General features: G+C 32.8%; 1 protein-coding gene across 2 annotated transcripts; it reads left to right on the top strand.

Moving 5' to 3' along the window:
* Positions 1 to 6,750: 6,750 nt before the first annotated feature.
* Positions 6,751 to 11,005, top strand: LOC111399693 (delta(12)-fatty-acid desaturase FAD2-like). Of its 2 annotated transcripts, none has more exons than XM_023027149.1 (2): positions 6,751 to 6,928; positions 9,673 to 11,005. In XM_023027149.1, the coding sequence occupies exon 2, from the start codon at positions 9,684 to 9,686 to the stop codon at positions 10,833 to 10,835; it is 1,152 nt and encodes a 383-aa protein (XP_022882917.1). In that variant the 5' UTR covers positions 6,751 to 6,928; positions 9,673 to 9,683; the 3' UTR covers positions 10,836 to 11,005. The 2 variants fall into 2 exon arrangements, with proteins under 2 accessions (XP_022882917.1, XP_022882918.1); XM_023027150.1 differs by lacking the exon at positions 6,751 to 6,928 and adding an exon at positions 8,337 to 9,519.
* Positions 11,006 to 11,587: the final 582 nt, after the last annotated feature.

Here is an 11,587-nt window from a genome sequence, read left to right as displayed (position 1 = left end):
TTTTCTTAAAAAAAAAAAACATGTAAGTAGGTTGGATTGGTTGGATTAACTAACTATTTAAGACTTCAAATCATGACGGAAACAACGTATCATGGTTTTGTTTAAAAGATAACCAAACCAAACCAATTAATTGTGTCAAATTGACCCAAGTCGATTCGATTTGATTGATTTTCCATTTTTTTGTTGTGGCCTACATTCTTTCATAAAATAATATTACACATAAATCAAAAAAAATTCTTATATTTTAACCACACATTCTCTGAACAATCACCATTCTAAAACTCATTCCCCCCCCCCCCCCCAAAACAAGGGCTAAGTATATCCCACAAAGCACATTAGATCAATAATTATTTTATTATTGATTTTATTACTAAGCGTATAAAAAAGGAATGGATAAAATTTCTCTAGTAATTCTTTTTCTACAGAGGATTTGTTATCAGAATTTCACCAGATGTTGTCACAGCAGCATCTGGTTGGTCTGTATTTTTTTTTTCCATTATTTAGCAGAAAATTGCCAAGTGTCATCGATATTAATTCTGGAAGCCATTTTCTATACACATAACAGAGTTCAAATTTCTCACAGTAAGGTCAAACTAACAACATCAAATATAAATTGTACTAATAAATGACTAATTTTAATAGTAAATGATGCACTTGTTTGGCTAAGTTTAAAAGTATTTAAATTTTTGCTTTTGCGTATGTTTTCAGATAAACTTATTCTTACTTTTGACTTATTATGACCATGAATAATTATTATTGTCAAAATAAGTAATTTGCTTTTATTTAATTATGTCAATAAAAAGAATATTCGTTAAGATTTCATTTACTTATGGATTGATATGATTAAAAGTATGTTACTGAAGTGAGTCGAATATGGATGTGATCTAAATCCAATTTCTTGGACCCTTGATATTTTTGGTTGATTTTCCAATATCAAGTGATATTAAAATGTGTTGATGCAAAAGATTATAGTCACTATCAAATATTATTTTGAGAACAGTATATAAAGTCATGTATTTTTAGTTGTGTTTTAATCAAAATTTTCAAAATTTTTTTTTTTTTGAAACGATGAATTGTCAAAAGTCTTTGGGATTTATCACTATCACTATTACATTAAAAGAGTGGATGGGCATTTGTACCCTTCTTCTCACACTGTTACTATTCAAAAATTGATTTTCTATGTTGGAGCCCCATTCTTTTTAGAAGAATGAATTTTTGAATAGTGTATTGATGGACAATATGTGGTTAAAAAATAAGTAAAAGTCTTAAATTTACATGTAATATTCTACTACATTAAAAGAGTGGATGGGCAAACATTGTTCATTTTTGTACCCTTCTTTTCACACTATTACTATTCAAAAATTGGTTTTACTATTCAAAAATTGATTTTCTATGTTTGAGCCCCATTCTTTTCAGAAGAATGAATTTTTGAATAATGTATTGATGGAAAACGTATGGTTAAAAAATAAGAAAAATTTTTATATTTACGTATAATATTATTTTATTAAAGAATGTATAGTTAAAATGATGTTCAAATACTGTTTAAAAATGTTTTTTCCCAAAGAATGAGACTCAAATAGGGAATTATTGTGGAAATGAAAATGCGTGCACGGTAGGGATAATACTACTTATATACTTCAGTGTACATAGATGACATTCCTCTCACATGAAGGGGGCCCATGCATAATAAATTATGTGTGGGTCCCCCTCCATGTGAGGGATGTCAACAATTACGTATACGAAAAATGTATATATAGTGCTGCCCATGAATGTAATCTATTAGAAAGCTGTGTTATTTGACAAATTGATTGTACCATCATCGTTAAATGCCATTTTCATTTCATTTGCTTTCTCCATTTGCTCTAAAAACTTCGTTGCTCTCTTTTTCTTGTATTTTGTCGGCATTTTTTTACCTCCACAACTTCTACTATGTGAAATAAAGACTCCCGAAAAGCAAATTGTAGAATAATCAACCACTTTCTTCTTCAGTTTGTGTCATTTTTGTCTTCAAAAAAAATCAAATATCGTATATCTTTTTTACTATCGTTAGAATATGTTTGCTATGTTGTGTTGGATAGTAAATTTTTCTACTTATGTGTATAGGACTTGATTATAACTTTCTACTTATTTTACTGTCGAGTCTGAAAGATTTTGATTTCATGATTTTTTGCAGCTTTATATATATGGAGAGCTACAACAACTTTGGATATGTTCCCTTCTTGCACTATGAGATTCCATCACGCCCCAAGAGTACACTTCTCTTTCTGTGACCATTTCAATTCATTGTATATTTTAAAATTATTTTTGAGTTTTTATTTTATCGATTGACTTTGTTGGGATGGTTTGTATCATTTAATTATAGGTATAGGGAAGTTCAAAATCAGGATAAGAGAGTATTGAAGCATTGAATGCACTTTCAAGTGGAGGTGAGGACAGTTGATTGGAGCTAGAGTTTCTCATATGTGGAAAGGCTTTTCTTCTTCATATCATCATCGGGTGATTGATCATATGCATATATGAGTATTGAACTGCTGATCATTCAAAATTGTGCTCTTGCAGTAATTAATTTGCAAAATATACTAAAATTCTTATAAGCACCCCTTTTGTTAAGCAATGGTAAACTCCTCATGGGGGTTTAAATCAACTAAGAGCTTCTGTCGTCTATCTCTGTTTCTAGCCAACTATATCTAGATTGTGGAAGGATGTTACTCAGTATTCGCTTACCTTTATATTATTTGCAATGATTCCTATTGAACTCAGCTTATGGTCGTTTGTCAAAACACTTGGACCAACATTCACTATCATGGAATAATACTATTCATAGTTGTTTAATAGGACAATCGAGCTATATGACATATACATGACAGACATGCATCAAATAATCACTATCATGTGTATGTCATATAAGACAATTGTCGAAGTGAGTAACTACGAATAGCATTACTTGTTAGAGATGTGTCAAAATCCTTGCCATCGACTGTTTAGAGTTTTATTAAAATCATTGCATAAGAAGCTGTGCCTCACAACAAAACTTGATATAATGGTAGCAAAACTGAGTTTTCATTTCATCCCATCTTTGTTACTAACCAGTGACTGTCACGTATACAAAACCTAGTATATAATAGGCACATTATTATGTTTGACTTTGAAACACTGCAGCAAAATTCCTAAAACGTATTCCCAAATCCATATCCAGTCCTAGCACTGCCAACAACATTAGGGTCTTCAACTCCTCCAGTTTCAGATTCTTCTGATCCACCTCTCCCTTCGGCGGTGTTGCCAGTTGATGCCTCCTGTCTCTGGAGTTCCTCCTCGTGGATCCTCTCCTCTTTGTTCCGTGTGGCCATCTTCTTTTGTAACGTGTTACGAGCAGTCATTTTCTCGAGTCCGTTATAGACAAAAGATTCATAAAGAAAAAAAAAAAAAAGAATTTCAGAGATAATAAATTAAAACCTCTTCTTCCATAGAGGCCTTGGTTTTCTCCATGCCAGTCTTCGATGAGGCTGCAACATTTGCAGCTATTTCTTTAGCAGATTGCATTTTCAATTCTTTCAAATATGAACTTCTTTAATCTCTTTTGCTTTTCCCCTCTTTCTTAATTTCTGTGGGTTAAATTAGTTTTGAAATGGAATAAATGGAGGGAAGTATTACATACCAGGTAGACACGAGAAAAATTTTTGATGACACGTTTCTAACAGGTGTCCACTGTTGGATCAACAAGATTTTCAAATTGGGCTCAAAACTTCACACGCACAATGCCCAGCCTATGTTTCCTTAGAGCTCGGCCCAAAATAAACAGACCAAATAATCGGTCTCTGTCTGAATGTTTGAATTCAATTGGCACTTTTCAAATTTCAACAACTTGCACTAGAAATAAAAAATCAAAAAAATCAAAATATATTTTTTTTCTGTTAAAGCATTTATTTTTATAGTTGATGAAATAAAAAAAAAAAAAAAAGAATTCATGAAAAAGTGAGATTTGGATTGAAAGAAGTAATTTTTGGGAGTGTCCGTTTTTGAAGAATTTTGTTTTTGTTTTTTTGGTTTTTGTTTTTGTTTTTTTTGTTTTTGTTTTTGATGGGGAAACAACCCAATGAGTTTCGACCAAGTTTCACCGTCCAAAAACGTGTTTTTCAATTTTTTTTAAATAAATTTAGTAATTTTAATTAGATTAGAATTTTAATTCCTTTTAAAGTTAGTCATTATTTGGAAATAGTCATTATTTAGGTTTTTAATTATTATTATCTAAATTTCTATATAATGCTGTAAATATGAGTTATGAGCCTTCATGACATTTAGTTGAATTTGAATTTAATAAAGAGTTTTGAGAAGTTTTTAAAAATTAGTCTCTCTTTTTTGATATTTGATGTTTCAAATCAATAAGTTTGAGGTCTTGTGAGATTTTTTTCCCTATAAGTTTTCGCTACATCAAAAACTTAACTTATCATAGAGGGTTATACGTCTATAATTTAAAGAAAAATGTTTGTTCTATATCACCATTGGCAAATTCTTTTACAAATTGATGAGGTAGCAATAAATTGAATTAAAACTGTCAAAATATTTTCACCACTTAAACTGTTGTGCTTATGTATAGTTTAATGGCAAAAAGAAAGAGGATTTTTTTTTTTAATAATTTGGTTGGTGAGATTTTGACTGGATCAAATCTTCTCACATCATCTGCTGATAAGCTTAATCGATAAGTTGTAATATAAATATAGCAAATTGTAATTTAAAATTTTAAATATTGTCTTCGACATATTTCTTCATATGTAGGTGAAGTTTATTCATCTTCTTCAAAGTCTAATACGCAAACAATTTCATTAAATTAAAACTTGAATTTATAATTTCATTTTTGCTCGAATTAAACGCCCTGTTTTGACAAGTCCTACGTTGCCCTGTCCAAGAAGATTTGTCCATTAAACTATTCAATTTAAAAAAAAAAAAAAAAAAGGTTGAATCCCAATTTTGAGGGCTCTCTCCGTTCCATCCTTAAAATTTTGTGAGAGAGGTAAATCGCGAAATATGTCTCAATAGGTCATGAAATAAAAGTTACCTATATACTGCGTCCATTAAACTATTCAATTTAAATTAGGACAGGTTGGTCCTGTCGGAGAAGATCTGTCCATTCAACTATTCAATTTATTTAAGAACTTAAAAATTCGATAAGATTTAAAGTTTCGGGAAATGTGTCATGTATGGCCTTCCATTACGTACAAATGTACATGTCAGTGTTAACAACGAATAATAAATAGAAGGGAATCTACAAGATCATAAAAGTCGTTAAAATAGAGTCATTACAGAAGGAAATTGAGTGCCAACAACTATTGAAAGCTCCTCGATTGTTTCACCAGACAAACAACCACACCACTGTGACGTGTCGGGCTTCTCGACACAAACACAACACAAGGAGTGCACGTGACTTACAAGATATTTTCGTGCTATACGAAACGATCACAGCAGCTAAAGTCACACGACAAATCACACCCGTCAGATTCAGGGCTACTGCAAATCTCTTCACGTTCTAAAAGACAGATGCGTCTTACCAAATAATAGATTGTTTAATACAAAAGCTGTTATGCTTTTCATATTATTTTATGTTTACACTTTTCAATTAATAAAATTTTAAGCTTGTTAATATTCTTAATGATTTAAACTTCTTTAATATGGGGTGTTTGGGAACCATTAATTTTGGTCAAAATTTAATTATTGAACCGTTGGCAATTATTTATCTGACACCCCATGTGAATTACACAGAGAAAATTGCCGTATCTTTTCCATAAACTGCCATTTTCAATAGGTTTAAGGCACAATTTGAATTGTTTTTATTTTTGATAAGTACATAGGGTAAAGTTGAAATTTTATGCCATTTGAATTGAAATAACAATAAACAATAGTGTGCAGATCCCACGTTGACGTGACGGAAAAAATGCTTTTTGTATAAAAATAAAACTCAAATGGGGGCTATATTTATAGTTTAATACAAATTTAGGCAGCCAGATTTGCAATAAAATTAAGTGACTAATTTTTAATTATAAATATTAGTTATTTTTAATAAAATTGATTCATAAACTGTTTTTTGCAAATAAAATGTTTATGGAAAGTGATCTTTTGAAGAGTATAGTTAAAAAAAAAAAATATTAAAAAAAGTTATGGACTCACGTGTATAATTATTTTATTAAAATATAATTGTTAATTTAATAATTTAATTTAACTTTTTATTTTAAAAACAAAAGAGTTGCCCCAAAGAAAGAACAATCTTGCCATACGTGCATTCCAGTTGGTATTTTGCTTTAAACGGTACCATGTGAGTTGGGACATTGAATTTTTTCAACAATTAAAACAATTAATGACTCCAATTTTATCATAAATTCAAATTCTAAATTGTAGACACATGTACAACTAACATAATTTAAGGAAGATTAATGCTTTTCAGTAATTTGACGTGACATCCCATGTGACGATTTATGATTTAACGTATTAATATGATACTTTTCTCTTACCCCATAAATCAAAGGAATTTGCTACAGTTACCCAGAGTGTTACGGTAATACTTCGGGTTACACTCAAGGTACAAATATATCATATGTGAGAGGCGGATGACTCGGGAGTGTAACACTCTAAGTACAAATAGCAAAATCCTAAATCAAATCACGAGTCGTAATATTTATGTCATGGAAAACGATTGCAATAGTTTGCGGCTACAAAAATATAATTATTGTTCAAAAAAAAAAACCCGTGTGGCCCCACCAAAAGCATTTATTTTGGTAGAGGGCCCTGGAGAAAAGCTTATATAGGATCGTTGTTCGCTCAAGAAGCCTATTCCAAAGGGGCCGGCAACCGAACGACTGGCCTAAACGCACCATTCGTGCCCGATCAAGTAGAGGAGGCGTTTATTGTGAGAGAGAAGAGAGGAAAATTTTCCTAACAGGTATTCTTTTTTCAATCGAACACATACAGATTTTGCATGTCTGTTTGGTTTTTTGTGTGCGTGTTGAGTTTATGTATGTACAGGTATACGTTTTATTTATTGTGGATTGCTGATGAGACTAGATCTTGATGCGTATTGAGGTTTGAATTCAGTGCATCTGGATTTAATTCAGAGTATTTAGATAAAATAATTTTACCTTACGAAAAAAGCAAATCAGTGCTTTTCTTTATATTCTGGCGTTATAATTTTGCAATGTACCTTGATTACTTGAACCTTGGGAGATGCCAAACTCCGATTTCGATAGCTTTACAGTTTGTTTCCGCATGTTCTGTTTCATTGCCAAAGAGAAGGAGGAGATTGAGAGAACCCTTTCTTTCTCTCTCTCTCTCTTTTTTTTTTTTAATGTGACGTCGTAGTGTGTGAGAATTTTCTCCATTTTGGATTATAATTTCCTAAAAAATGAAATTCCATGGTTATTTTTTTCGATTTTGAATCTGATTTCAACTTTTTTATTTCTACAAGATTTAGATATGCCCAAGATTCTCTTCATTTATCTATAGCTTTATTTGAAGCTTTATTGTTTATTTATTTTTATTATAGATAACTCACATCTAAATTATCTTTGTGAATATAAATACTGTAAAAAAAAGAAAAAAAAAAAAAAAAAAAGGTCAAAACAATGTTGATACAGATGGATCGACGCAGAAGTGCTACTATATTCTTTCTTTGCTTGTCTCTTGAGGGTGATGGTGATCTTGCTCTTTTAGCCTCTCGGCTACATGATTTTTTTTTCTTATTTCTAGATTCCCTTGTTCCATGGCATTGGCCTTTCTTTGACACTAAGGGGCAAGGGTCAATATGGTACCACACACATGCATTATAGTATATTGAACAAGATTTGACTCATTATTTCCCTTAATACAGTTCAATATCCATTGTTCTATATTAAGGTCTTCTTTAGTCTATCTGCTATCTCTGAAAACTTATGTGCATTTTACATTTGAGCCTCAGATTTCTCACATGTTAAGTGTTCTGTGATCCCATTCAAAAAATTGGTTTTCACCTTTTTTTGTGAAGGCTTCAACCGTTAATATAATCTTTTATCCAAGCATAATTCCTTTTCTAGATCTAATGGTCCTTTCAGTATAAATTTTTCATAGATATGGGAATTTGTAGACGGGACTTATAAGTTTAGGATTGGGTGCTTATATTTCTCTTTTACCTGAATTACCTTATCTTATACGGACATAGTAAATTACTGTATATGAATGAAATTTGTGTGCCATTAATGTAATCTATGAGCAAACCTTTAACTTGAATCATTATCAGTTAATATGACGATGGCTATGGTTCGGTACCCAAAAAAAAAAACGTTATATGGCAAGTTTTTTGAATATAGAGGCAAAACAAATCACATAAAATCTACAATTTTCTCAAGCGTCTAAAAATATGTTAATGTCGAAAGACTGCTTGTTGTGTTACTCATTTTCTGTAATTCCTCGATTAAAAGCTCTGTTTAACAAGTAATTATTGGCCTGAGCATTTAATTGTTATGTTTATATGTTGGCTTAGTTGTCATGAACTGTTCTGCTTTCTTCAACCTGAAAAACAAAACGAGAAAATATTTTAAGCAAGCAAGATATTTTAATGTCTACTACATGAAATTAAATGGTCGTTTCTGTCTCTCACATTGTTGGTCAAAAAAAGTTGGCTTCTAATGCTTATATAATAATGGGATTTCCACTATGAATGGCCAGTCTGATTCTTGTTATGCGAATCTACCTTTATTTATGCTTTTATACTTTGGTCGTACCCGCCAAGTGGTGTGCATCAGTGCATTTACTTTGCGGGTATGTATAAAAGTTGAACATGTCGTAATACTTTATATATTTTATAATATTGCTGTATTAGTAGTAGTGACCTAATGTAGAGTGAGGATACCTTTTCTTAGATTCAAAGCCAAGTCAAACAATACGACGGCAATACCTTCCAGTCTTGATCTGTATTTTCTTCAGCATTGAATTAAAATGTTCTTTTGCTGAATTATTAAATGGATAGTGAATTGCACCCTTCTTAGAGGTCAAATATTCAGACACGGCCAAGATGAAAGTAAATAATCTGTCGCTAAAATTTTATTATCGCTAGACTATTTGATAGCCAAGATTCATTTATTCATTATCTACATAATTTAATTTTCATGTATAATTAGTGACTTTGTCTATTTTCTTAGTCATGCACTCATGTGAAATATCTGAATACGATTTGGAATTACTTGAGAAATTTACAAACTCATTATCCAAAAATTTGACATTTAAAAGGTATGATTTTTTTTGCGAGACTTTGCTAGTTGTAATTAATTATGGACAAGTTGAATTTCACGTAAATATCTACCCTTTGTATTCCATGTGAAGGTAGTTGGGTGATTAATGCAGATTGAAAAAAATTTGCCTCATAGGGACAACCTAGCAACATGAAACAGAGGCCAAAACATTTCTTATTTTCTATAGGATCTTCAACTTGTGCATCCCAATTTTTATTTTTATTTTTTATTTTTCCCTCTTTTGATTTGTTGCAATTGATTTCCTGTACAGGTTAATACTTCTGTTCCTTTTGATGAGTTTCTTGTATGTCTGAAATAATTTCTATGTATCTTCACCTCCTATTCTGCTGTTAATGATTTGTTATTTCTTCACTCCACCAGTTTCAACTACTTTTAACTCATTATTGTTGTCTTTCCAATGCAGGTCGCTGAACAATGGGTGCTGGAGGCCGAATGTCTGTCCCTTCCAAGGGCAAGAAGTCAAAATCTGACGTCCTCCAACGAGTTCCACACTCAAAACCTCCATTCACACTCGGCGAACTCAAGAAAGCCATACCGCCCCGTTGTTTCCAGCGATCTATTCCCCGATCTTTCTCCTATGTTTTATATGATCTTACCATTGCCTTTCTCTTCTTCTATGTTGCCACCAACTATTTCCAAAACCTTCCTCAACTTCTCTTCTACCTAGCTTGGCCAGTCTATTGGATGTGCCAAGGCTGTGTGCTTACCGGTGTTTGGGTCATAGCACATGAATGTGGCCACCATGCATTTAGTGATTACCAGTGGCTTGATGACACTGTTGGCTTGATCTTACATTCTGCTCTCCTCGTACCATACTTTTCGTGGAAATTCAGTCACAGGCGCCACCATTCAAATACTGGTTCCCTGGAGCGAGATGAAGTATTTGTACCGAAACTCAAGTCTGGAATCCATGGGTTTGCCAAGCATCTGAACAATCCACCTGGCAGAGTTCTCATACTTCTTGTCCAGCTGACTTTAGGATGGCCTTTATATCTACTGTTCAACATCTCGGGGAGACATTATGAACGTTTTGCTTGCCACTATGACCCTCATAGCCCGATTTACTCGGATCGTGAGCGCATGCTGATCCTTGTTTCTGATGCTGGTGTTCTAGCTGTCACTTATGGGCTTTATTGTCTTGTGGCAGCTAAAGGACTTGCATGGGTTCTTTGTGTTTCTGGTGGTCCATTGCTTGTGGTCAATGGATTCCTAGTTTTGATCACTTATTTGCAGCATACCCATCCTGCACTGCCACATTATGATTCCACAGAGTGGGATTGGTTACGTGGAGCTTTAGCGACTGCTGACAGAGATTACGGGATTCTGAACAAGGTATTCCATAACATTACAGATACTCACGTGGCTCACCATCTGTTCTCAACAATGCCACACTATCACGCAATGGAGGCAACCAAGGCAATCAAGCCGATTTTAGGGAATTATTATAAATTCGACAGGACACCAATTTTTAAGGCAATGTGGAGAGAAGTCAAGGAGTGTATCTATGTGGAACCAGATGAGAGAGACCAGAACAAAGGTGTATTCTGGTATCGTAACAAGCTTTAGTTTTAGATGAAGAATAACTATACAAATACTGGAAGGGAATTTCTAGGCTATTGTTAGTGAAGATTTTGCTTTCCTTTCTGGATAAATTAAATTGGTCTTTGCTTGTTTTGTACTAAAATCGCAATATTACTTTGGTTGAATGAAATTTTGGATTGCACTAGTCGTTGAAAGATTTATGAGCACATTTTGATTTCCTGCATTTCATTTCCAGAACTGGTCTAGCCCCCTACATGCTTATAACTATAGACATGGGGGAGTCAGCCTACGTATTTTACGGTCACAAATTATCAATTAATTGATCACAATTTATTTAACGGTCATGAAGATGCAAATTATAGGTCACAATTATAAATTCAGTTATAAATCAACTTTTCAGGTCACATTATTTATTTAATGCAATTTATTCGTTTCGTTGGTCACAATCACTGAAGAATTGGTCCCAACCGCTCTTTATCTGACCTATTCTGCCCTACCACTACTCCCAACACTTGTATCACCACTATAGCCTCCAAATTGATCTTCTGTTCCACCACCACCATAGCGGTAGTTCGAAAATTAACTACTTCCAGTAACTTGCGGAGTAGTGAAATGAAAAAAATAAAATTTATCGACTGATCAGGTCTCATGACAGCACGATGCTCTAAATTAAAATTGTTGGCCTTTAATTGCTGCGACTTTTGTGGATAATCACTCACAAGATACAATGATCAGCAAATCACTTGTGCAACAATCACGAATGATTTTAGAACTCT

Source organism: Olea europaea, chromosome 9 (genome assembly GCF_002742605.1).
Source record: "Olea europaea var. sylvestris chromosome 9, O_europaea_v1, whole genome shotgun sequence".
Classification (NCBI taxonomy): Eukaryota; Viridiplantae; Streptophyta; class Magnoliopsida; order Lamiales; family Oleaceae; genus Olea; species Olea europaea.
This window is presented reverse-complemented; position numbering and strand designations above follow the sequence as displayed.